Source organism: Hipposideros armiger, unplaced genomic scaffold (genome assembly GCF_001890085.2).
Source record: "Hipposideros armiger isolate ML-2016 unplaced genomic scaffold, ASM189008v1 scaffold_32, whole genome shotgun sequence".
Taxonomy (NCBI): Eukaryota; Metazoa; Chordata; class Mammalia; order Chiroptera; family Hipposideridae; genus Hipposideros; species Hipposideros armiger.
The window spans coordinates 4,724,893-4,752,200 of NW_017731382.1; the positions used below are offsets into that span (position 1 = coordinate 4,724,893).

A 27,308-nucleotide genomic window follows, 5' to 3' on the forward strand; every position below is an offset into this window, starting at 1 on the left:
GTCCGGACTGCGAGTCCGGGGAGGGGAGGGACGGCCGGCTCGGGTTCCTCCCTCCGCATCCCCGCGCCGCCCGACCCGGCGCTGGGCACCCTGTGGGCACTCGGTAAATATTTGTAGAGCGCACTGGAAGGAATGAATGAACCCATTGGGCGCAGCTGGGGGGAGGGCGGGGCCGAGGGCAGGTGGGAGGCCGCGGGCGCGGGAGGGGCCCCTGGAAGCCCGTCCTCCGCCTCCTCCTCCTCCCAGGCCCCAGCGCGCACCACTCTGGGGCTCCCGAGGCGGCCTCTCGTGCGATCAAGGGCGCGCAGGGCAGGGAGAGCGACCCGGGGCCCCTGCTCTCCGCGGTCGGAGTTCGGAGGAGGGTGGGTCGCCGCCGCCCGAGGGCCGGAGCGCGAGAGGAGCGGGAAGAGGGAGCGCTCGCCCGCCCGCCGCCGCCTCGCCGCCTCCCCGGCGCTCGCTCTCCCGGCTCCTAGGTTTGCTGGCTGCTCCTCCCACCCGCGCCCGCCTCCTCGCTCGCTCGCTCGCTCGCTCGTTCGAGCGGGTTTCCGAGCCCTGCGGTGCGCCAGGGTGAGTGCGGGGCGAGGGGCCCCGGGGCCAGCGCAGAGCCGGGGGCGGCGGTCCCGGCAGAGAGCAGCCGGCCGGGGAGGGGCCATGTCCGGCGCGGGCGCCGCGGGGCCCGTCTGCAGCAAGTGACCGAGCGGCGGGGACGGCTGCCTGCCCCCCTCCGCCACCTGGGGCCGGGTGCCCGGAGCCCGGGTCGCGCGTAGAGCCGGCGCGATGCACGTGCGCTCGCTGCGCGCCGCGGCGCCCCACAGCTTCGTGGCGCTCTGGGCGCCCCTGTTCCTGCTGCGCTCCGCCCTGGCCGACTTCAGCCTGGACAACGAGGTGCACTCGAGCTTCATCCACCGGCGCCTCCGCAGCCAGGAGCGACGGGAGATGCAGCGCGAGATCCTCTCCATCTTGGGCTTGCCCCATCGCCCGCGCCCCCACCTCCAGGGCAAGCACAACTCGGCGCCCATGTTCATGCTGGACCTGTACAATGCCATGGCGGTGGAGGAGGGTGGCGGGCCCGACGGCCAGGGCTTCTCCTACCCCTACAAGGCGGTCTTCAGCACCCAGGGCCCCCCTCTGGCCAGCCTGCAAGATAGCCACTTCCTCACCGACGCCGACATGGTCATGAGCTTCGTCAACCTCGGTGAGTGAGGGCAGGAGGAAGGGGGTGAACGTCCGGGCCAGGAGGCGCTTTGGAACAGGGAGGCGGGGGCCGCTTCTTAGGTCCAGCCCGCCCATCTTTCCACACCGGCCGTTTGCAAAACCGTAGTGCCTGGCCAAAGGTCTCCCACCCCCGGTCCTAGTGGACCCCAAGCCGTGCGCACCCCATGTAGAGCCAGCCAGGCTAATTTGGCCTGGTGGAGTTTTGGGGAGAGGACTGGTCCGAAGGCCCCTTCGGGTTAAGTGGGCGGCCGCACCTCTGGGGAAGGAGGCGCCGGGCCGGCCGCGGCTCAGTTCAAAGCGCGGGGCTCGGTCATGTGAGCCGTGCGGGTCAGCGCGGCCCGCGCTACCTGGGTTTAAAGGGCCCCCCTCGGCGAAGCTGCCTTCCCGCCCTTTCTGGGCCTCTCTCAGCCCGGCTTGGCCCTGGCATCCCTGGCGTCGCGCCCCCTTCCCGGCCTTAGTAAGCCCTACCTGTCCGCTCGCGGTGCGCCTGCCCTAGCGTGCTGCGCACCCCGAGCGCCTCGGGGCCCCTCTCCTGGCCGCCCCCCTCGCTCTCAGCTCTCCCGGCTGGAGCTGGGGAAGAAACGTTGCCATTGCGAGCTTTCTATTTTAAATATTTAATGATAGGTCCCGGGCGGGCAGAATCCATTTTCAGCGTTTATCACATGTGGCGCGCAAACCACGGCTTTTGGCGATTGGGTGGCGCGGGAATCTCCGAGGAGACGCCGCCGGGGGCGGCTGGGGGACCCGGCTCCGAAGTGGAGCCGCGACGGCCCGGGGGACAGGAGGCTGGGGCCGCGGCGGGGGCGCGGGGGCCCCCCCTCCCGCTGTGCACGCACACTCACCAGACTCGCTCAAACTAACCCCCGGCAGCGCGCTGTAGGGCTGATGATCAAATATTTGGTTTCCGAGATAACACGCCCCGATAGCGCTGTTTCCTGAGCCGCTTTCATTCTACACGTGTAACTTGCTGCGAAAATCCGAACAGAGTCAAGACAGCAAACTTACGCCCACGGGCGCTGTGTCAACATGGAAATAATGATCCTCAAGCCCCCCGCCGAGCACTGGGGGCGTAGATGGAGGGCGCAGGGAAGCCAGGATCAACTTGAAGGCTTCCCGCTCCAGATAAGGTCCCTGGAGTTCCCGGGACGCCATTGTCTGCCCTTAATAATAGCCAAAAATCAAATAGTGAAACAAGTTTCAGCGAGCAAGGGATGGGAGGTTTAGATGCCAAAATAACTTCAAGAAAGTTTAAATTATACTAAGCAGCCTGTTAAAACGAAGCAGCTCCATATGTCCCGGTTTAGAACAATCTCCAAGATGTATGAGGTGGAAAAAAGCAAGGTGCAGATCAGGGAGGTTACATATGTGCTTGTATATCATCCCGTCCCACTGGAAGAAGACACCAGGAACTGGAAATAGATTTTACTGGGGGGTGGGGCAGGCCTGGAGCTGGGGTCTGATCTTTCATTGCCTGCACTTTTGTCTGTGATTTTTTTGTTTTTACAATGTATATTTATGACCTATACCAGAAACTAAAGAAAAATTCCCAATACATACATATAAATAAATAAGTTATAGCAGAGCCCTGGAGCTGTCCTGAAGCCCGGGTTAATCAGGGCCCTTTCTCTGGCCAGAATTTATGGTATCCTGTTCTGTTGGGTACCCATGACTACCTGTGAACGCAGCAGGTCCCAGTGGCTGCCTTCAGAGCCTGGCTGGGCTCATTAAAAAGGTATTTGTAAGCCCTGGCTTCTGTGGAAGGCTCTGCAAATCCCATGCAAAAAGCACCCTGCTGCTTGTGGACCAATAGCAGGGCCAGACCCAGGACTGCCCACTCCCCTCCCCACTGGAGGAGGACTAAGTTGCCAACTAGGCACCCCTGGGGATCTTGGGACAGAGGTGTGTGCTCCCCCTTGGTGGTGAGAGCAAGCTGGGACATGTTTGGGAAGGCCACGGCTGGGTGGTTTTCCTCCTCTGGCTGTACACACACCTTTCAACCCCGTTAGTCCCATTTCTTTCATCTTGAAAGGACAAAGACCGGCTTGTCTGAGCCTCTTAATCAGGGCTGGCTTTGGGCTTTGTGGGCCAGCCCTGACTTTCTCAGGTCTTGCTTTCTGGAACACCATTTCAAATTAGATGGCAGAGTGGCTTTTAACAGAGTGCGCTGACCTTGTTTTTTTTCCCCTCTGTCCCTAAAACGCGAGGTAATTAGTTGGGTGAAGACTTGGACTACAGTTTGGCAAGAGTTTTCTGTAGATGCTTCGAAGGTTGACCTATTTCTGCCCAGCACAGGGATCAACTGCCTGTCCCTCCCATTCACCCTGGTTCCAGATTTCCTCCCCAGGAGGGGCTTGGGGTTGGCAGTGGGATTGGAGGGGGGTGTAGGACACTTCCCTAGAAGCTGAGTTTGCTCAGAAAGTTCATGGTTTTTCCTTGGATTGCAAATCATATTAATCTGGAACATACAAAGTTTTCTAAAGGTGTGCTTAGTCTGACACTTGACCTAAGAATAAGAAAATGCCACTTGTCCATATCAAGCCATTACTTGTCATCCTTCAGGGGCCCTGAGGGGAACTTTGGGGGACTCTTGAGGGGAGGCCGACTTCCCCCACGGGCCCCTCCTGCCTCCACTGCATACCGCCACTGTCCTGGAGTGCTTGGGAGACCTCGGCCTGAATTCTGACGGCTTTTGCAGACCTGGTGCGTTTATTCTTCCTTCTGTCTGCAGCCAAACTGGTTTTTGTTCCTATAAGTCCTTCTCGGAATTCAAGCTTTTTGCCAGGCTGAGCAGGATCTGAACGAGAGAGGGAACTGGAGGAGCATTTACGACAAAACCAGGTGCCGAGAATGAGGACTTCAGACTTCACCTTATGACAAAGACCAGCCTGTACATTAAAGCCCCGGGTAATGCTGGTCGAGCTGCCGAACTGAGACTCACATCTTCCCAGCCTGGGCCCCTTAAATTCAATGGCGAGATTTGTAAACTGGTTTGGATTAACAAGCCCCCAACTCCGCAGCGTAGACTTAATTTTTGGAATTCAAAACAGGCTCTCCTCTCTCAAATAGTGCCCAGGCATTGTGAATTCTGCAGTCGGAACCCGGGGATAGCCCCCACCTTTCCTTCTTTGGAGAATTTCAGCAGCTTCCCTTGGAATCTCCTAAAGCAGCCGGCTGGCATTAGGCGTGCACGATGCGTGTTTATCTCTGGTCCGGGCTGTGAAGGAACCACATTTGTTTAATCTTCAAAGCTAAATTAAAAAAAAAGAGAAAACTGGAAACCTATCAGGATTGGGCTCCGCGTCTAAAAGTGGCTTTTGTGACTGTAGCTGAAGAGCCGCGAGAGGCCTTGCTGTTTGACTTCTCCTTCATACCATCTGGCTGTCCTTTTTGTTGACAAGTGTTTGGCATTAAGAGCTCTCCTTTTGCCCCTTAAGAACAGGCCCTACCACTGTAGAGTATTAGAAAAAGATTCTGTTACAGTTTAAAAATTTCCTTCAGGGAGTGCTTCGAAGGGCGCATGGGCTGCAGCGTTTGCAGCTGTAACCTGGCTTGTGTTAAGATTTGGAAAGGGCTGTTCCACATTCCAGCGCTCGGAGCGCCGGCCCTCACTGGTAAGCAGCCAGAGGTTAATATAGATGTCACACAGGCTTTCCCCCTTCTTTCTTTTTTTCTTTCTTTCTTGGTGCACAGCGCCTTCACTATAGGAGTGCACCAACAGCTGTGTTTTTAGTAACCCTTTCAAAATCACTTCTTTTAAACCTCATTTTCCAGCTTCTATAAATCAGAGATCTTCTTCCCCCTTCTCCCAAGGGTGTATGTGACCCAGATTTGAACTTTTTTGATCTTCTTTGTATTTCTCTTCTAGAATCCAAGCAGGTTAAGGCTGAGCTCTGGATGCCTGCTTGGGTGGTTATTTTGGGGTTTTATCCCAGGCTTATCATTGGGTGGGGAGTGGCTCATCGAAAGAGTAAGGGAGGTGGCCCAGATAAAAATCGATTGCAGAGCAGCAGAGGAACGATTGTCTAAATGCATGGAGCCAATGCTGCTTCCGGGATGCAGCCCTTGCGAGCTGCAGTTTGGGGCCTTACCTCGGGTAGCAGGCTCTCAAGCCTCTGCCGAGATAAACACAGCTGGCGAGCGATCCCTGACCACCGGAATGCCTGCGATGTGAGCGAATGTCACATGTCCGCTGAGCTCAGAGACAAGTGATGACTTCATTCCAGGGAGAGTCCCATCTAAGTTGATTGATCACCCCTATCGCTTTAATATCTCCCCCCCCCCATTGGGTAAGGTCATATTTGGCCCATTGCAAGAACCAGAGTGTCCTAACACTGCCCCAGTCTCCACCCTGCCCCAGCGTGCCCATCCATGTAACCAGCTGAATATTCTGAGTGGAGAGTCCTTTGCACCAAATGGCTGACCACCTTAACTTTTTTGCAATCGCTCTTCAGACCTAGCTGGGGGCTGTCGACACACTCGGGTTTTTTGTTTTTTGTTTTTTGTTTTTTTTGGCAAGTTGCTGCAAAGCTTCGCCTTAATGCACTCTGGCAGTGTCACCAGGGGTTGAGGCACAGGCAGGGATGTGTGGGACCTGTCATGTTATTGTCAGAAGGAATGTGAGGATTAGCCTTTAAAGCGAGGTGGTGGGAGAGCGTTGCAGCTGTGTACACTTATTATAAACGATTTAAGTCCCACTGGTAAAATCAATATATTGCATTGCATGACCCTCTGCTTTTAATTAGTTTAAATCAAATGTGCCGGTGCCATTTGCCTCCTCTCGCCTTCATGGGGTGAGGAAACACCAATATTTACATAGAAACTGTTAATTTGTGGCGAAAATGATAACACACTTAGCTTTACACACCCAAGTGGCTCCAACTTGATGGATCCCAGATCGACGCAGAGTTGCGGGGTGACGTCACCAGGGCGAGGGAGCAGGGCGGCATCCTCAGGGCCACTTGTCGCCTAGACCCTGAATGCCAGACGAACGCAGGTGGGTACATCTGTGGGTGAACTGCCCGAGGGTGCTAGTCTTTCAAGAAACTAGCCGATTCTTTCATTGCCAGCTTTCCGGAAATGTGGAGATTCACTCCCATCATCTAAACTCTTTCCTCTTAAGCGTTCTTATGAAATTGTGAAACGGGCACTTGCTTTTCTGGCTGTTTTGGAGTCTGTTCTCCCAGCCGCCTGGGTCTTTCGCACGGGCAGCTCGAGGCACCACACTTTATTTAGTCCAGAGCTTCAAAGGCTTTTCTTTCCAGTTGCTGAAAACAGTTTACAGAGGAAGGGGATTCTTTCACTGCAAACCACCCCATGTACGCTTGCAGCGATTACGTGAACCATCCAGTGTGAGTTGTGTGTTCAGCTGCGACTGAGTTCTAGGGTTTGCAGCAAATGACATTTGACAAATAATATTTGACAGCAATGTGACTTGGTATTTCTTAATATGGAACAGATATTTCAGAGTTCACCTTCCCTCGGCGGAAAATCGCATGAACCCAATGCGAAATGGCAGTGCCGATGAATACCAGGGCTGCTGCTGTGTGTTTTCCCCTCCCCAAAGCGGAGTGTTTATGATTTGGGGGGACATTAGGAGCGCATGAAGTTTGACACTTACTTATGTGAAACTCCGAGTAGCATGTGCGATGCTGTCCTTTCAACATTTGTGTCGGAAGGCATTGTTGGGAGCTGCGCAAAGCCTTTGCTGATCCGCGTGGAGTGGATTGAATTAATGACAACTCAGAGCGCACCAGTTTTAGGGTAATTGCTTTATTGTTTTGGAGCCAGGGTGCTTATAATCCGGTTCCTGTACAAACATGTTTAACGTGTGTTAATGCATTTCCAAACCAGAGCCTCTCAGCACAACCCTGCTTTTCATTAATTGATGTCGGTAGCATGGTACAGTATTTCAAAGGGCTGGCCAAGTATAAACTGTGTTTCCAATTTCCTTCCTTTCCTGTGTTTGGAATGCCAATGTTAATTTGTTCCCATGCAGGAGCAGGGGCTGCCAACTGCGGCTTTCTATAAAGGCTTCACAGTGAAGGCTTCCAGCCCTCGCTGATGCTTGGGGCTGCCTGGCCAAGTTTCCTGACACTTTGCAGCTAATTCTGGATGATATATGGAGTGGGGGGTTGGGGGGCTTTACTGCCGTGTAACGGAAGTTCTCGGTGACAGCAGAGGGTGTGACTTGGCAGGGGAGAATGGCACGGCATCCACAGTGATTCTCTTTAGACGCAGCTTAAACCCCTGTGTCTGTTTCCACTGGGGTTGCATATGAGCTGCGTGATCTTGAGCAAGTTACTTAACATCTCTGAGTCTGTTTCCTCATTTTATAAAGCTGAATAATAATCGCTTCCTCCACAGGTCCTCATGAAGACAAAATCATATCACGGGTCTGTAGAGACCGGCACACAGTAGGTGCATGATAATTGGTAGCTCTTGTTTTTATGGTGGTGTTCAGACCACTATTCGTTTTGGTAGATTAGTCCAAATTTCAGTTTTTAAGTACTCAGTATTGTAATCCTGAGATGAAGCCACCCATGTTATTTTAAACATGTCAAGAAAATGGCCCCAAAGATGTGTACTCACGCACGTGTGTGTTTTCCTCCTCTTTCAGGGGTCAGTGAAATTTGACTGAGCACACCAAACTTATCTGAAGATGAGGAGAGTATAATGCTAACTCTTTCTCTTGCTTTTAGCATCTATGGCTATTTTAAAAAATTTTACTACCCAGGAAGCTGAAACTGAGTGAGGGCTGTACAGGAACTCTGTACTACCTTGCAGCTTTTCTCTAAATCAAAAATTATTACCAAATAAGAAGTTTTAATTTTGAAAAATCGCATTACTGAAATATTTCTTCCCACCCCTTTCTGGAAGATGGTCAAAGTACAAATTGTCTTTTCCTTCCAGGGAGTGACAAACCCAAAGCATTCATTAACAGAACAGCACAACTTCCCACTTTTTATTGGAGCAGGTGCAAGGCTGCCCCCTCCTCCCCCAGCTGCAGTTTGACTATGACAAAGGCCTGTGTGGGTTCAGTGCCTTTAGGAAGGCCTGTGAAGATTAGAGGACTCGAGAGGAGCCGGTCTCCAGGGCCCAAGAGGAGGGGTGGGCTTTCTCGCTGCAGGCTTCCCGTAAATTCCCTCCAGCTCTTTCTATACTTGTTTGAAAAATCTGACCTAGCCGAGTATTGAGTTTCCCCTGCATCTTTGAGGTCACGTGTTATTCTCTCACATCTTTATCTCCCCAGAGTAGCTTTCAAGTTTCCATCTTTTGTTGTCTGGCTTAATTAAATTTGGCTGTGAATACAAACTTGCACTGTTTCCAACCTCGAGGACTCCCATGTTTTTAAGCACTGGAGTTAGGCCTGTGCTGTCTTGTAACACCAGCCTCTGTCTCTTGCTTTCATGTAGTTTGAAAAAAAAAAAAAATCTAAGCCCTTAGCATGACAGTCGGCCCACAATGGTCCTGTAGTGCTCCCAGGGCTCATCTGCCCAGCAACTTAACTACACACACAAAGGCAGGCGAGCTACTCTGTGGTTTCCATGACTTGAGTTTTGGCCTTTGATAAAGGACTTTTTCTTGACTGTTTTTTCAGACATTCTTACTCTCTCACGCTGCCTCACAGAGCTCTAGTGACGCAGAAGGTGCTCAGACTTTGGCTGCGTGTGTGCATGGACGAGGTGAAGACATGCCTTCTAAATGGTTTTTAATCTTGCATCCCCACAATACATTTTTGAGCACACACCCTAACTAGAAACAAGCAGTATAACTCTTACGATTTTAGGATAGTTTGTACTTTATAAAATGAAGACTAAAAGAGAAATTTAACTAGAAGGTGCTAAAGATAAAAATGATAACAAAATTTTAATGTTAGCGAATTACATGTTTTATCTCATTGATCATTATTAATTGATACAAAGGTTTTAAATTTAATTAATTAATGAGACAAATTTAACTAATTTTGCTATCACTAAAATTTTCAATGTGCTAGAATGTGGTCTTTCAAAATCAACCGTTTGGGATCAGTGAGCTAAAGGTCTGGTCCTAAATTTTGATAATTTTGATCCTTCGTCTGTCTAGTCTGCATAAGTGGGGTTATCATGTGGTAACAAAGAACCCCACAATCTCAGCAAGTTAAAACTCTGTAGGTGTGTTGTTCTCTCAGATTAAGTTATGGTTTAATCTTGGGTTGGTATGGGGCTCTGTACACTGGCCAGGTGGGAGGGTGCTCAGATCCCCGGGCTGATGGAGCTGTCACCCTTCTGAATATCACCAGTTATTGTGCGATAGGGGAAAGACAATGTGAATTGTGCATGGGCTTTTACATTTTCCACCTGGGAGTGACTCGGCACTTCTGCTCACATTTCATTGGTCACAGCTAGTCACGTGGTCAAACCTGACTTGGGATGGGTAGGAAGTTCCAATCCTACCCCTTGCTTGGGAAGGGGAGCACCAGAAGGAACCTGGGAGGTGGCAGTAGTGACTGCCACGTCGTCTCAGGTGAAGGCCATGTCACGTGATAAAGACATGGAACTGGCACCTGTGAATTATTGGCCATATCACTAAAACAAGGTCTTTATTTTTTCAGCCTGATCCTCCAGTTACGCAGACTGTTGTTGAAGCTCAGCTATAAGAGTCAAGTTCCATCTTCCCCGCTGCCCATCAGTTCTTGAAATTTACTTAATTGGATTGTAGTCCCTCCCCCCCCCCACCCTGTATCCCAATGGGTCCCTTTTGCCTCCCAAGCATTTGCACCCCACTTTGGAGACCGGTGTTTCTAGAAGCTTCCGCATCACTGAGGTATTCACGTGGTTCAACAAGAATAACCACTTCTCTCCATTCCCACTTGTAAAACGACTCGCCCCTTTTGACTTGTCTTTCAGCAAAAGCAAGCTTCGGCTTTAGCCTGGTTCTCTACCCAGAGAATTCAGGAGCCTGACTCTGGTACCGACTGGAGAGGCGCTGCTGCTGGCTGGCGTGTGTGCGGGCTGTGCAGGGCATTGCCTTGCCGTGAAGCCTTGCCGCGAATGGAGAACGGCCCTTTCTTCCTGGGCCTGAGAGGCACTTCCTAGTCCAGGCGGAAACATGCACGGCTGCATCTAGAAACTGACTTCAGAGACTCCTTCATTATCTTCATTCACCACCAAAATAAATCCTAGTGATAAATCCTCAGCCCTCGGGAGGGCTGAGTTGAGGTCTTCCTGTGGCAGTAATGGATTTCTAACACCTTCCTTATCAGGCTCCTCATTTAATTCTCTCGCATGCTGCAGAGGAAGTAGTGCCTTTCCCAGTCTGGGGGTGAGGAAGCTGATGGGGCCCAAACTTGCAGAGATAGGAAGTGGTGGGGTTGGCGTTTGAATCCAGCTCGTGCTGAATGTAAAGCCATCCGCTTTTTCCTCCTGACCCCGTGGGGGGTGTGTGCATAGGGTAGGGGGCCACCAGGAGAATAGTGTTGAGACCACCGAAACAGACGCTGAGCCTTTGAGCTTGACTTTGTGGGTCGGTGCTCTGAAGAGGAGGATAAAGCGGCAGCTTGCACCTTTCCCTTTCATTATCCACCCTGCTTCTGACAGCCGCCCTGCTCTCTGTCCCTATGGCTTAAACATAATTGTCAGGGCAAAGGGCCCCACGCGTCCATGGGCTCGGGCTCCTTGATGGGAAATGCCAGAGGCTGCTAGAGATTGGCATCTTAATGGCAATACATCAAGACGCTGTACGGAAAAGACCATGGGGAAGGTGTTTACCGCACGTAGCAGAATAAATATCGCATATGGTTGGTAATTACAGCATAAAATCACCAACAGTCTAAATCTGTGAGCAGGGGTTTGGAGAAATAAATTTGGAATCAGTTTACGTATACATTTGTAATAAACCAGAAAGGGGGATGCAAGGACTCTCTCTTTTTTTTTAATGTATTGATGTAGACATAAAACAGAATGTTCAGAAGGAGAAAACAAGTTGGGCGGAAGGATGTAAGGGTGTAAGCATTTGTCAGTGTGTCAGAACACACACACACACACACACACACACACACACACGGACACCAGTAGTTCTGTGTACGGTCGTGGGTTCATGGCCATGTAGCAACACCAGTGGGAATGTGGGCAGCGGGACTCACACCAGCCGCCTCTGGGGAGGCAGCAAAGGGATGGGGTTGGGGAGAAATTTTAAATAGACCCCAACTGTTCCTGTAAGTTTTCTTTCTTTTAATGGTAAGGGGCCATTAGGAAGTGCAGCGTGGTGTCCTGGTTTGGATCTGGGAACAGGATAAGGGCACCAGTGGAAAAACCGGGGCGATCTGAAAGAAATCTGGAGTTTGGTGAATTACTTTCTTAGTTTTGACAAGTGTCCCGTGGTCATGGAAGATGTTAACCTGGGCAGGAAGCTGGGTGAGGGTGTGTTGGAACCCCATACTATCTTTGTAACTTTTCTGTAAATCTGAAGTTATTCTAAAATAAAAGGTTTACGTAGAGAAAAAAAGCAACCACTATATACTAACTCTGTTAATTCTTAGTTGTGGGTACCTGGATATTTGTTACATTTTTCTCTGCATTCTGGGTGATTACATTTTTCCAAGCCCCAATGAACCAGAAAACCCTGCTGCTGGAGTCTAGGAGAGGTGGCTGTTGGTGGTGTCGCTGTTCCCAAACGTGGGCCCCTGGAGAGCCGGTCTTAGAGTATGTTCAGGGTACCACACCCCAAAGGCCAATCATTTATCAGTCTACAGACCCACTAGCGCGATGGGGTTCAGCCAGAAAACCCTGCTTGGCAGCACCCCGAGACCTTTAAAAGTCCCTGCCTCTGTTCATAAGAAACCCAATATAAAGCCGTCATTCGTTTACAAGCAAGAAAGAGGGGGTAGGTGGGGCCATTGTAGGTCTTTCAGTTTTTCTCTTGGTCCTGAACTTTGTAAAATGCCCCCCACCATCTTCCCCCTTCTCAGGTTCCGTTTCCTGACTGACTTGACCTAACAATTGTTGAGAGAGAAGCCCTTAAAAATGGCAGTGGGGCCTCAGAACCTTCCAGGGCTAGTAAATGTTTATAGGGTGGAGGCACCAGTTGGTCATTTCCTTTAGGCGGAAACAATAAATGAAGCTACTTGCCTTCTTTATACCTCTCAAACCCTGAGCGCCCCATTGTCTTAATATACTGGTGATGGGTGGGTGGGGGGTATGGGGAAGGGGATCCAGAAATCTCTGAGTATCTTGGGGCTCAAACACCCTAGGAGCTTGGAAGTGCCCCTTTTAGGTCGGTTTAGGACGGGGTCTCCCAGTGTTGGCACTATGGACGTTTTCAGCCAGCCGTCCTCTGTTGTGGGCCCGTCCTGTGCATCGCAGGGTGTTCAGCAGCATCCTCTCCTCTACCCACCAGATGCCAGGGGCACCCCCCTTCTGAAGTTGTGGCAGCCAAAAATGTTTCCGGACACCGCCCGAGGTCCCCTGGCAGGGGGGGATGGGGAGTGGGTGGGGGCAGAATTGCCCTCAGGTGAGAACCACTGGTTTAAGGTAACTTTCCTCAAATGTGGAAGCTGATTTGAGAGCCTTTGCTTCCACCCCTTCGGCCCATGGCAGCGAGTGGGGAAAGCAGCAATCCTTGACTTGGGGCTTATTGTCCGGCTGTAAGGAACCACTCCTGGGAACACAGCTCTGCCTGCATTGGAAACACCCCGGAGACAAAACTGGAGGTCAAATCTCCAAAGAGCGGGCATCCTCTCCCTGGAACCTAAATATTTTCACAGCGCTTTTTGCCCAGTGATACTAAAAGATTATTAAACAGTCTTAGAACTGGTCCTTTTTAAAAAATTCCCCAACTTTCCTCAGGAGGGAGTAGGGGGAAAAAACCTCTCTCTTAACTGTTCCTCTCTCTGGGCAGGTAACTTGTTAGGGTGAAGGGGGAGGTGAGCAGAGATGCTGCACTTTTCCATGTTTCACGTTAGCTCAAAAGCTGCTTGAAGCAGGGGGACCTGGGACCACACCCAGCCTGCTGTCTGCTTTTGTACAGTCCGTGAGCAAGAATGGTTTCTATATTTTGTAAGAGGTGATAATAATCAAAAGAAGAATAATATCTCATGACATGTGAAATTAGATGAAATTCAAATTCCAGTGTCTATAAAACTTGAGTGGGACACACTCATCGTTTGTGTATTGTCTGGGCGCTTTCACACCGCAAGGACAGAGGTCTGCCATTGCCACAGAGGCTGTACGTTCTCCAAAGGCTAGAATATTTAGCATCTGTCTCGTTATAAAGTTTGCTGAGCCCTGCGTTAGACAGTCTATGCCCTGGACCTGGGAAAGGAAGGGTTAAAAAGTAAAAAAGCCCGAGTTTTATCTGCCCCTTTGTCCCTCTGCAGATGCCATGTGACACACAGACACCCTCTCTCCTTCAGGGTGTTCAGAGGGGCTCCTTCCAGTTTGAGGAAACTCCAATTTAAACAGATTTCACTTCTCAGCGTCTTTAATGTGAGATGCATTACAAATCCCCACAAAGGCCGTGGAGCACACTGCATGGTTCTTCCTAAATTTGTCGTCCCAGCAGCCCCCACCCATGTTCTGGTCTCAAAAAATTGTCCTGAAATGTTTCAGGTGGTAGTTAAGACTGACTCTGCGGTGAGACCACGTGAGTCTAAATCCCACCTCTGTGACTTGTTAGCTTTGTGACCTTGGGCAGGTTATTGAACTGGGGGGTCCCCATTTCCTCCTCCGGGTTCATTCTGGTGCCTGCCTCTCGGGCTGCTGGGAGGATTCCCTGTGCAGAGGAGGAGGAGAGCCGACACGCTGCCCGCATGGCAGCTGGCACCTGGAACACTTGCTGCCTGCAGAGACACTGCCACTCGCCAGACCCAAACCCGGTTGCTGGCCTGTCTGTGTGGGTCCCGAGTGCAGCTCTTGGCATCAGGGCAGTGAGATTCACAGCCTGCCCATCCAGGACGAGAGCAGGGATTTGGGTTGGGGTGATCCGCCCCGCCTCCCCGGGCTGCAACGGGAAGCCCAGCTGTGTTGACTGGGCATGAGACAAACCAGGAAGCTGGTTTCCTTATTACGAATCCTGCTATTCTAGAAAGTTGCCTCATGCTGATTCAACATCTGTGTTTATCGATGCAGAGTTTTAACGCAACGTGAACCATCAGGACCCATGTGTGCCCGCCAGCTAAGTGCACAAACAACCCCTCAGATTTAGACACTTGACTGTGGGCTGGCTTACTCTTAAAAATCAATCAATCACAGAAAATTGTTCTCTGTCTCTCTCTGTCTCTCTCTCGCTCTGTCTCTCTCTCTCTCTCTCTCGCTCTCTCTCTCGCTGAACTCTGTTTGTCAAACTTAGTAGGGTGGCATTTCCTGTGTGCCCCAGTTTTTGATATGGACCGTTGGTGTTTCTCCATTTTAAGCGAGGATCCAGCCATGCCAGTCATTCATCAAACAGCACGATTCCCACATTTGTTTCTGAGGGAGGAAACTGAGGCTCAGGGGTGACCTGTCACTTGCCCAGCTTTGGGGACAGCAGATCTGTCTGGCTTTGAATTCCAGGTCACTGGTGTGTGACCTCAGGCTAGTTACCGGAGGTACCGAAGCTCTGTGGGCCTCAGTCTTGGTCAGCTTGGGCCGCCGTAGCAAAATACCCCAGCCTGGGTGGGCTGAACAGCAGACGTTTATTTCTCACCGACTGGAGGCTGGAAGTGGGCGATCAGGATGCCGACTCGGTCAGTTCTGTTTTTCCCCCGGGCTTGCAGATGCCTTCTTCTCACTGGGGGAGAGAGGGCCCTGAGCTATTCTTCTTCTTATAAGGACACGAATCCCATCATGGGGGCCCCACCCTAACGACTTCATCTAAACCTAATATCTCCCAAAGGCCTCATCTCCAAATGCCTTCATACTGGGGGGTAGGACTTCAACACATAAATTTGGGGGGGTGACATAATTCGGTCCTTGGCAGTTTCCCTCTAATGTGGGGTGGCTCAGGGCACAGGGTGGCTGGGATTAAGTGAGATAATGGCAGGGAGCTTGCGTAAATGGAGGCCACTCCTGGGATGCCTTTGGGGGCTCGTCTGGCTACAGTCTCTTGTAGGCCCTTCTGTGAACATGACCATGGACTACCATCTGGTATCCTGGTCAGTCCACCAGCTACAAGTCCCTGGGGACGCCTGTGAGTGCCCCTCCAAAGCCATATCCAAGACTATGCACTTCCCTAAGCAGCTTCACATTAAAAAATTGTGTTTGTGTTACTTACTCAGCTCTCATTATGGATTTTGACCAGTGGCCTGGGCACCTGGGAAAGCAAAGTGAGATGTGCAGTTGTCCCTTCCACGGGGGCTAGGCTGAAGGCAGTGGGTGGAACAGAAAATGGGCACCGTGACAATTACTCTTGAAACCCTTTAGGAAGCTGCCATGTTGAATAGAGACACACTCTTTTCTGGTAAGCCCCTGTTGCTGGTTTTTCTTCTGGTTCTGGGGCAGATTACTGCTTCTTCCATTGCATAGGAGATGAAATAATTGGCTTAAGTTTAGGGCCCGTATTGTACCAAAATACCTTTAAATGCTGGCACCACCCTCAGGGACAGGAGATGCTGCGAGATGTATGTTTATGCCTCCCAAAGCCTGCTCCTCACTTCCGTGGAGAGGAATGATGTCTTCTAAGTCACAGAACACCTGCCTAACAGTGGCCTCAGCACTAAAAACGTGTCATTATCTCCTACAACAGCAAGTGTTCAGGGAGGTGATTCCAAGTTTGGGATAACAGCCCAGTGATGTCATCCAGGTATCCATGACCTTTCCACCTTCCCTCCATCATCCTGAAATGCCTCATGCCTGTTACCTCATGGTTGCAAGATGGCTGCCACAGCCCCGGATATCATATCCTCATACAATCTCATATACATTCAAGGCAGGAGAAAGGGGAAGGGCCCAAAGAGCTCTCCTTGCTTGTTTATCTCTTGGTTTTCCTTGAAGTTCTCTAGAAGACTTCTGCTTAAGTCCCATGGGTCACACTGGTTCATAAGGCCAGGTCTTGCTGCAAGGAAGGATGGGAAGGTATGACACTGGCCTCTGGCCACCACATTCAAAAGTGGGTGGTGGAAACTGTCCGCAGTGGTTGCTGGGTAGCCACATTCAAATGATATGTATTGTTTCTCTCTCTCCCTTTGTAGTTGTCCTCTGTGTGGTCTGCAGTTGGATCTATGTAAGGTTTTTGCACATGTGATTTGGCTCAACTCTATGCACAGATAGAGGCCCTCTGCTAGTTCCCAGAGTCTCCAAATAACAGTGAGCCAGCGTAAGTCTGTGCAGAAGGTTGGTTGCAGATTGACGTTAATTCAGCCAGGGCCTCTGCAGCCCATGGAAAGACTTCAGTTTCTCTTTAAACTCAAACCTATAAGTAGGTGCAACTTTAACCCTAACTTTGAAGAGTGCACAGGACTCCAGCCAACAACCAATTGTTGGCTGAGAACAAACCTCTCTTTACCTATGGGACCCTCCTGATCTCCTTGGATAAGGGGCAGGAGTTGTTGGGAATGACCCGAGCCGGTCAGGAATCATTGTTCCCTGGGAGGAAACCGAGGCCGGGTGGGGCTTGCTCCGAGTTCTGCTTGTGGCCCCTGCTTCCCGTGGGGTAGAGGATGAACAGACCACGATCTTCAAGGTGTGTTAAGAATCAGTGTCATTGTCTGCTAGCCAAGGATGGAGAGCTGCTTGGAGGAAGAGCCTGTCCGTCCTGGTAGCACCTTGTAGGCACACTGACAGCCTGAACAAACTTTTTCCGGTAAGTGGGTTTGCGCACCTGGGTTGCTTCTGCCTGTTTCCAAGAGAGACTGATGTGAGAGCATTTGGTGTAGCCCTGGACCCACTGGTTGGAAGAGACGGTCTGGGGGAAAGGAGGTAGAAGCTATTCTGGGGGGCGGGGGATGTTTTTGTTGTGAACCAAAGTGCACGTAACAGAATTCTTTGGTTGCAGGCTAAAGAAATCTGTTCAGAATAGGTAAAGGAAAAAAAAAAAAAAAAGAAAATTAACACATCCACCAGCAACTAGAAAGTCCTCAGAGAATCCAGGGGTTAGTCTCTCCACATCCCCCAACTCTGTCACCAAACAGCTTCCCTCTTACTCTCTGGATTCCTCTGCTACCCTGCCTCTTGGGAGAACGCTGGCCGTCCACGCCCACTTGTAGTTACACCCATCTGACTAGCCATAGGCTTGCTTTCCCGGCTTCCCTAGCAGCCTAGCAGGTCGGAATGGCCACGGACGCTGTTCTAACCAGCGAGACACACGGGGAAGCCTGCTAAGGGTAAAACGGGGTGGAAGGTGGTTCTGGAAAACATTTTGCCTCCTGATGAGTGACAGCTGAGCAAACAGAACTCTCTACCCTTTCTCCCCCTTTCCTGCCTTGAACATGGTTCTGTGATGTTTGGAGCCATGGCAGGCATCTTGTGACCACGAGGCAACAAGCCAAAGGATTAAACGTCAGTGTTCGGACAACGGCACAGCAAAAAGGCAGAAGAAACTTGAGCTTTTGATGACACGGTTGAGCTATTGCACCCGACTCAAATTCCTGGGGAGACACTCTTAGGCAGCTTGGATCACGTGTTCCCTCATGAGTCAGTTGGGTCTAGAAGGTAGATCGTGCTACCTAAACAGCCTCTGGCCCTGTGTGGCTGGGATGGGGGTTTGGGGGGTCTGCCTACTATTCAACATAGCTGTGTTAGCCATTACAATAATAATTAATCCATAATAATTTTCATGACAACCATTCAGGTGGGGCTATTACTATCCTCCCTATTTTATAAACCAGAAAACTGAGCACAGAGAAGCGAGTAGCTGGCCGGGATGTCCAGGGAGTGCATTTGAATTTGGAGGCTTAGCTCTCGACCCCTCCCTTTTAGACCTGACTCTGAACTGCTCCTCAGGCTCGAAGAATGGGTTTAGAGCAGGTTAGGAAATAGCCTTGCTAATGGGAGGGTCATATGTGAGGGCAGTAGGAAACCACATAAGGGTTTTACAGCGGTGAGCTTTAGGTATAATATCCTATTTCTTTGTCCCTGTCTCTGAAACCAAGATGTCTTAAAATGGATAAAAGTGTTGGTATCTTTTCCCCAAAGAGCTGTCATTAAATTGGTGGCGCCTCTTACAGTAGAGGAACTATGGTGACAAATACTTCTTAAGTAGAACTGGAGCTGGATCAAGCCAGCCAACATTTATTGTTAATAAAAGGATTTATTAACATGTAATATGTGTACAGAATATTGCACAAATCAAGAACAGTTACGAATGTTTGCAAAGAGAACACAGCTGGGTAACCAGTGCCCACGTAGATCAAGAACAGAGCACGCCCAGCTCCCAGAGCCCCAGAGCCCCCTCACCCAAGGGTGGCCACTGTCCCGCCTTCTAATGGTATAGATTCGTCTCGCCTGTTTTAAAGCTTTATTGTAAGTTTAATTGTTCAGGAATTCTCTTAACTCACTACTAATCATTTCCAATGATTTGGAAAGATGACCTCATTTACAAGTGTTTCATGTAAACCCGAGACTCACTTTGAAAGTCTGTTTGCAACTCTACTGGTGACATTCAATCGAGGATCCAAAATGTAATTTCAAAACCATTATTTGGTTTGATCTCGAATTCTCCTTTCTGTACCAGAAATAGGTTCAAAGGACAGCAGTGCGATTTTAAGGGCGTTTTGATAGTTCTGCTTGGGAATTCAAGCGCAGGTTGTTCAAATGTGAATGTGAAATGAATAAGGCTCTTGGAACTCTTATTTTGAAAGGGAGATGGGCACCCGGCATGAAGGAAACGCAGAACAATCTCTTCCTTAGCTGCACCTGCACTGCCAAGGCCTAATGAGTTTAGGTTGATGGAACCCAGACCCCAGGAAGGATTATAAATTCTCATTTGATTTGATTTGTTTCTAAAATACCTTAAACCAGCTGCGCCTGCCCAGCTGACCCAGGAGTCTCTGGCTCCTTTGGGGGAAGGTCTGGGCAGGCACCCTCCTGTCCCGGGGGGCAGGCAGCCTCAACAGCTCCTCTCCGGCCCCCCGCCCCCCAGCTGCTCCCGGGGCCTGCTCTGGTCTGGCACACGTCCCTGCCATGTCCCATGATTGCTAGCCTCTGTCTCTTTGAATTCTCACAATGGTTTCTTACTGGGGCCTCTTAATGTCCCCATTTTATGGAAAGGATGCTGACCGTCCCAGAGGTGGCTTACCTTGTCCTGAGTCACTGGTGGTTATTGGCAGAGCCTGCGTTCAAATGCAGGCCACAGGTCCCTGTGGCCAATCTCTGCCCTGGTTTGCCGCTGCTTGTGGAGCTACGTGAGGCCAGAGGTGGGTCTGTCCTCCTAAGGGGCCGGTGGGATTGTTCCCAAAGTCTCTTCACTAAGATAATTGGGAAACTGCCAAGTGCCAGGCAAGTGAATGTGGCAGGTGGTGCCATGGAGAGCAACAAAATAGTGATAGTTAACCTCGTTCAAGACTTCCCTGTGTGCTGGCACTCCACAGACATTCTCCGTTCTAGAGCTTCTCCAGGTGGGGTCCCCAGACAGGTGGCCTTGTTATCTCTTGAGAACATGTTAGAAAGGCAAGCTCTTGGGTCCCACCCCAGACCTCCTGAATTGAGAACACTGGGAGATGACTCACAGAGTATTGTCACCCTCCCATTGTACAGGAGCGGAGTGACACTCTAAGCGCCCAGCGGGCAGTAGAGCTGGGACCCACCCCCCAGCCCAGCCCCATGGTGGACGTCTATGTTTGTGCCCTTGCTCAGGTCTTACTGTCTTAGAGTTAAAACCTGCACGACAGTCAATACACAAGTCAACAGGCCAAGTAATAAAATAACAGCCGTTAAATTCTAGGAAGGAAACAAAAGAGGCGGGGAGAGGAGGGTGGTCATGGGGCTGCGATCACCAAGCTGCGCCCAGCCCAGCCGAGGGCAAGCGGCCACAGAACCAGGTCCTGGAGCACAGCCCCTGCCCCTGTGCTCCTGAACTTGGTGGGCCTGATGATTATCCAGCGTGATGTCACTTACCAGGTGACAAGCTCCTAGGTGGCCCTGTGACGGAGCAGGGGTCGTTGTGCCTATTTTGCAGACAGAACCGTGAGTTACAGAGCTTCCAGCTCTCAGGCCTCTTGCACAGCCCTGGGATGAAATTCTCCCCACTTCCATGGGATTTCTCATTATAAGGAAAAACCTTCTCACCTGTTTTCTGAGAACATACATTTGGACGCTCGTTTGCAAAAAGCGCTTCATGTCATTGTGTTGCTATAATAGAAGAAGCCAGCTCCCTGACCCCACAGAGCGGTGCTGCCTGATAGAGCTTTCTGTGCTGATGGAAATGTCCTTTGTCTGTGCTGTTCAATACGGAAGCCACTGGCCACGTGTGGCGATTTAGACTTAAATTGATTACACTGAGATAAATGTAAACATTGAGTTCCCAGCCACACCAGCCACATTTCAAGTGCTCGATAGACACATGTAGTTAGTGGCTGGCATAGTGGGCAGTACAGATGTAGGATTCAAGTTTAGACCATACGTATGTAGGTCAAAATTGGTAGAATGTTGGCAACTTTTTATGGTACAACCTAATGGAAGAGAAAGGGGTGTTCAGACCTACTAAGTCCATTCCTTTGATACAAAGGGAAAAACAGAGGCCCAGTGAGCCCCAGGGTCCCTCCCAGCTAGCTGAGAGCCCAAATGGGGCCAATACTGTGACTCTCTCGAGGTGTGTTTGCTCAGAGACTCTCAACTCAGCATGATTGACAATGGGGCTGTTCCCTGTTGTGGGGCTGTCCTGTGCGCTGCAGGATGTTTAGCAATGTCCCTGGCCTCTACCCACTAGACGCCAGTAGCACACAAAATGAGTCCAGGCGTTGCCCAATGTCCCTTGGTGGGGGCGAGGGGGGGGGAGAGGACCAAATTGTCCCCTGTTCAAAATTGCTAGTTTCGCTGAAAATGGTATCTGGTTTCCATTCTTTGCCCTCATTTTCAGTTAGCCAAGAATGGGATTGGGACCGAGAGATCCCTGGGGACTGGGTTCCTCCCTTTGAGGAGATGGGTGAAAGGATGGCTGCCTCAGTTTATGTCGGAAAGGTGGACATGTGCTTACAGTCCATTTTTCTTTTCAGCTCTACCAGCGTCTGGGTCTTTTTAGCAAACAACTGGCTTCAGCCCTGGAGATAATTAAACCCATCTTTTCTCTCTCTCCCCGCCCCATCCCCTAAACCCTTTGGTCCGTTCAATTCACAATGATAACATTGTTCGAGCAATACTGCACACATGTTGACACTGAAGTGTTTAATCTTGCGGTACAGTAATTCTCTCTGCCCCACTCCCACCCCCACATCTGCGGCCTGCAGCGCTGATGACAAAAAGCCAGGCTGCCAGCGGTCTCGCCTCCGCGCCCTGCGTCTCAGGACATAGCCCCCCAGCGTCTAACAAGGAGGCAGTGTCTCTGAAGACCCTCTCAGAGCTCCTAGCACTGGGACTCCAGGTGGTCTTGTTGGCAGCCCAAGAATTTGGTGGAAAGTTCGAGAGTTGAAGCAGCAGTTCAGGGGCGGGAGAGACAATGCCTCTTGTGTGCCCTCCGCCAGGCAGGGCCCTGCCCCCCGATTTGGGGGGCTAGGGAAGGATGATGGGGAGACGGGTTAATGCTACAAAGTCTTTAAGCTGTCAGCCTTGCTCAAGGGTGACTCTGGCAGTGGGCCAGAGCCAAATGTACAAACCAGAGAGGGACCAGAGTGGGGTGCAGTCTTCACTCTGAGTTTAGTTTTTAAGGAGATGAATGCCGTGACCACGTGGTATGTGCCACGAGCTTGGTATACTTCAGAGCTGTCCTTATATAATCGTCTTCACAGCTACGAGGTTGGAGGTGGTTCCCGGGGTGAGGGAGAGGGTGTGGCCAAGTGCTGAAGACCATATGAGTATTCACACCAGCTGTGTGGCCGTGGGCAAGTGTCCTCTCTGAGCCTCAGTGTCCTCATCTGTAAAACAGACACGGTGCGTGGGCGACCTCTGAACAGGGGTTTTATAAGGATTCAATGAGGTGATGTTTGTGACACGGGATGTGGTGTCCAGGCCAGCGGGAGAACTTTTGTAATGGTGGCCATCCACCGCCCACCCATTAGGATGGCTACTATCAAAACAAAACAAAACAAAACAAAACAAAACATCAGAAAATAACAAGTGTTGGCCAGGATGTGGAGAAATTGGAACCCTTGTGTGCTGTTGGTGGGAATATAAAATGGTGCAGCCTCTGTGGCAAACAGTATGCTAGAGCCTCAACAATTTTAAAATAGAACTGCCGTATAATCCAGCAATTCCACTTCTGGCTATAGAGGCAAAAGCATTGAAAGCAGGATTTCAAAGAGATAGTTGCACATTCACGTTCATTATTGACAGTAGCCAAAAGGTGGAAGCAACCCAAGTGTGCATGGATGGACGAATGGATAAACACAATGTGGTCTGTCCATACAACGGAATGTTATTCAGCCTGGGAAACAAATCCCGACACATGCTACAACATGGATGAACTTTGAAGACATTATGCTAAGTGAAATGTCAGGTACAAAAGAACAAATGTTACATGATTCCACTTACAGGCGGTACCTAGAGTAGTCAAATTAATAGAGACAGAAAGTAGAGTGATGGTTACCAGGGGCTGGGGGTGACTGCAGAATGGGGAGTTGTTTAATGGGGACAGACTTTGTTTTGCAAGATGAAAAGAGTTCTGGATATTGGTTGCACAGCACTGGGAGTGTACTTAAACTATTGAACTGTATGCTTAAGATGGTTAACTTTATGTTTTTTACCACAATGAAACATAAAAACAAATGTAAAATGGTGGGCGCTACCTCGCTTAGGGGTTAGATAGATGACAGAGTTGCGATCTCACTGGGCTTTTTATCAACTTTTCTCTCACAGCAGAACCCCTGAGGGCTCTCCCACCTGCAGTGGGGCGGTCAAGAAATACTCGTGGAATGGGTGCAGCAGGGTGCCAGGAGACAGTGAGGTGCTCCCTATCAGTTTAGACTTAGATGCTATGTTCTTTCCTCTGGGTTCAGGACCGTCCCCTCCCGCCTCCTGGAAGAGCTGGGTAGCACTGCGTGTCACGCTCCTGCCGTTAAGAGAACGTTTTCCTGTTAGAGTAGTTGGGTACGTCTGTTCCGTTTTCCAGAACTCCCAGTTTATGGCATGCCACCTGGCAACTTTTCAAGCTCCTTAATCTTGCCATGTAAATCTTTGCATGAGTGAAGAGCCATCATCGAATTTCATCTCCCAAAGCTGCGCGGCCGTAAATCGCCTACTGACAGCAGCCTTGGTAAGGAACACCAGCCCCGTGAATCCTGGCACTCGGGTGTGTGCCTCAGATGGATTGTGTTCCTGTGGGAAAGGAAAGAGTCTGCATTGGAAGTTTCGGGATTAAATTGGGGTGCGGTTTCCAAAGCAGCCGAGGGCCCTTGAAAACTCACTTCTAGATTGCGGTTACATTGTGGGCTCTGGTTGGTGCGATTGGTTCCTAGAGCTTCATGCTCATTGCAGGGGCTTGGGGGTCTGTCCGCGGCCATAACTGGGGCTCCTTGCTCTGGCCTGAGCTCATGAAAGCCAGACTCCAAGTCAGGAGCAGAGGGCTAATGCTGGGCTCGCAGGTTTCACCTGGATAGCGTGCCTTTGCTCGTAAAATATGTGGTCCTGTCTCATAGCTTCGTGGCGTCTGTGGGGGCAGTGAGCGGACCATGTGGTCTGGAGGGTTAACCAGGCTTTTCCTAAAAACCATAACCTTTGGAAAAGGGCTGCGGGTAGTTAACCCGTTTATCAACTCCCCCGCGCCCTGGCCAGGAGAGGGGCCTGAGGAAGAAATGAGGACACTGTATGGCTGGCAGCCCCTCCCATGGGGCAAATGCCTCATCTGCTGGGGACCACAGCCTTGCTCTTCAGGTGTCTTTTCTGCATGGTGGGCCCCATGAGAGCTCCTTACTGAGGCCTCTGAGCCGTTGATGACCAAATCCAGTGAATAACCTCCTGGTCCCTTTTATCTGAACCTGGCCACCATCTGGCCACCTTATTCTGCCTGTCCTCGGTCCTGCTCCTTACCCTGGGCCAAGTTCTTCTGGTGGCCACGTTCTCCATCTGCCATATAGTCCCACAATGTCAGTCCAAGGCTAAGCTTGTCTTTCTCATTGTACGTGCGTTTTCCTCACAAAACTTATGCCTAAGCCCAGTTCAGCAGCCCCCGAATTAAACTTTCTTGTCATTGTTTCAGACCTCTCTCTTCTCAACTGTCTGGTCAAATTCCCCACTTGGGTCCCCCACAGGTGACCGTAAGTCTAACCTGTCTGTAGCTACCTGTGTTTTCTTCCCTCCTCCTTCACCTGCAAAGCCGTTCCTCTGATGAGTCTACCTGCCGGTGGCATTACTGACTACGAGGCGATTCTAGCCAGCAGGACACGGCCCTTCTCTCGTCCTCTGTCTTCAAATGCTGACATTTGATCCATTGTTGACTTCCGTCTACTCCCCTAGCCTCACTACCTGGCCATTCCATCTCTTCTGTAGTCCAGACCAGTGATGAACGATACAGTCATTTTCTCAGGTAGCCAAGGTTGGCAGTGGCTGCCTGAGTCTCCGGTTGAAGCAAAGTGTTGCAACTGTTCGGTGATGCCCACCGTGGGTAGAGGGCAGAGGAAGGAAGGGGGCATGCGTGCTGGCTATGCATTATCCCTGGACCAGACTGTCCTCTGAGCTCCCTGTCTCTGTTTTCAGCTCTTATTATCCACTTTGCACAGTGTTGCCAGGCCTCCGTCTAAAATCGATTTGGTTAAGGCACCATGACCAAACCAATCATGGTTGGTGGGGTCACTGGCTGACCCCTTAGCATGGCATTCAAGAACCTTGTCTTTTCTTGTAATTCCCATCAGACTTCTTCCCCCTCAGCAGCATGCTCTTTGCTCGTCTCCCAGGGCTTCAGTCGTGCTGTTACCTCTGCTTGCAGTGCCCCCTGTCCTAGGAGGCCAGTCACCCTCGCTTCTTCCTTAGGACTCCATTCACCACGTTTCCTGTGAAGAATTCCCACCTCCCTCACACCCAAACAAACGCACTGGGATTTTCTAACGTTAACTGCAATGAACTGTTTCTTTAGGGACTGTGTCTCATTTGGCTCCATGCCTACCCCACTACCCTCCAATTCTTGACATGGAAGTGGAGAGATACATGCACTAAAGCTGAGCTCAACGCTGACCCAGCAATCCCACTGCAGGGTGTGCACACAATAAAAATGTATCCACCAAAAGGCAGATGCAGGAATGTTCCTCAGAGCACCATTTGTAATAGCCCCAAACTGGAAACCACTCAAGTGCTGATCAAAAAATAAATGGAGTCCTCTTCGTGTACTGTGGCTCTATACAGCCGTGGGAACGAGGGAGTCACCACCACAAGCAGCCACGTGGCGGAGGCGAGTGAAGATGACAGACGCAGAAGGCCCAGTGCCAAGCAGACAAAGTGAGCCTGTGGAGGCCATGTTAGGACGGCCGTCCCATGGGGAGCGGGCCTCGTGGGGATGTTCTTGGTGCTAGTAGCGAATGTACTGTGTCCTGCTCTCAGTGCATTTACACTGAGAAAGCTCATCGAGTTTCATGACCACTTCCCATCTGTTGCTTTACTGTGTGTCTATTATGATTATAATAGCTTACTTAAAGACTAGACAGGAATTCCGCAAAGGGTAATATATTCCATCCAATAGCGTTAAGGAGCCCTATTAACTATCCGGCAGTGCCGGCCACTGGGGGGTTCAGGGTTGAGGCAGTCATTGTCCCCGTTCCTACAGAGCTTGGTCAAGAGGTCGGCTTGTACTTGGAAATTGTCCAAGTGTAAATAAAGCAGCTTCCATGGCAAATGGTCACCTGGAGATAAGCACCATTACAGGGGCGTGTTTCCTGCCTGTCCATTTCCGGGCACGTATGTAAGTGGGCTCATGATTGCTTTGCTGAGGACTGCCTTGGTTGCAAATGAAGTGACCTGACTGTAGCTTAAAGGGCACTTGTTGGAAGGGTCTCCACATAACTCATGGGTCAGAACTGAAACAGAAACAGGTTGGAAGAACTGGGGAGCAGGCTCAACTTGTATGTGGGGCACAGGCCATCCCCAAATGTCAGAGGGTCATGAGAGGGGATGCCGGGTGTGTAGCTTCCTGTTCCCACCTGCCTCTACCCTTTGTTGACACCCTGCAGCCCAGCATGTCCACCTCCTAGGGCCAGCTTTAGGGTTATTATTGCAGGTTTTTATAACAGAAGAACGCTAGGTCCAGCGTTGGGGACAGTCACAGGGCTGGTCAGGATGGTGTTTTCCGGAATCCATTTTCTTTGGGCTTATCGTTTGGTCTTGGGGATTTGGGCCCTTTTCATCTTGTGAAGATGAAAGTCTTTGTCAAGACCTGTGGCTCTTAGACAGTGGGGTTCTGGAAGGTAAATGGCGGCTGAGAAAAAGCTGGATTTCCTGGCTCTGGGTTTTCTTAGGAAGCTTTCCTTCCTGGGCACAGACTGGTATCAGCACTAGACATTTATTTTAAAGTCCAAGTCTTGGGTAATCAGCTATGGTAATCGGTCTTGGCAAAAGATGTATTTTCTCTCTAAAAGTACGTACATGCTTTCATGTACTTTAGCGGTGACGATTAAACCATCTCGGTCCCTGAGAAAGAGGTGGTGTGGATTCCATGCCGCGGGGCAACTCCCATGAAAGATGGAAACCTCGGGATGACAAGACTTGGAATTTGGTTTGGACTTTGAGTTATTCACTGCTCTTTTTTGTTTTTTAATGACAATTTTCGATAAATCACAAAATTATTTTCAAACCGTGATGATGTGGGTTTCAGGAAGAACAGAATGGTAACATGATTCATGCCTCTCATTGTCTTAAAATAATTAATGAAGGAAATTCACTCAGAAAGCCATCCCCAAGAGCCAGCAAATGCTTGCAAAAAGTTTAGCTGGACACTTTATTCACTTACCTTTTTTAAAAAAGAATCTTTATAACCCTGGTATCTTAACTGTCTGATATCTTAAGTGCCTGAACAGTTAAAATACATGCAATCTTACATGTTAAAAAAAGTTCCATATACACCTGCTATAA

At 50.4% G+C, this 27,308-nt stretch overlaps 1 protein-coding gene across 1 annotated transcript in view; it reads left to right on the forward strand.

Moving 5' to 3' along the window:
* The first annotated feature begins 248 nt into the window (after positions 1 to 248).
* BMP7 (bone morphogenetic protein 7) overlaps positions 249 to 27,308 on the forward strand; it is a 91,599-nt gene continuing 64,539 nt past the window's right edge. The window contains exon 1 of the mRNA XM_019637162.1: positions 249 to 1,195. Coding sequence (XP_019492707.1) covers positions 778 to 1,195 — 418 coding nt within the window. The 5' untranslated portion in view covers positions 249 to 777. The remainder of the gene's footprint in view (positions 1,196 to 27,308) is intronic.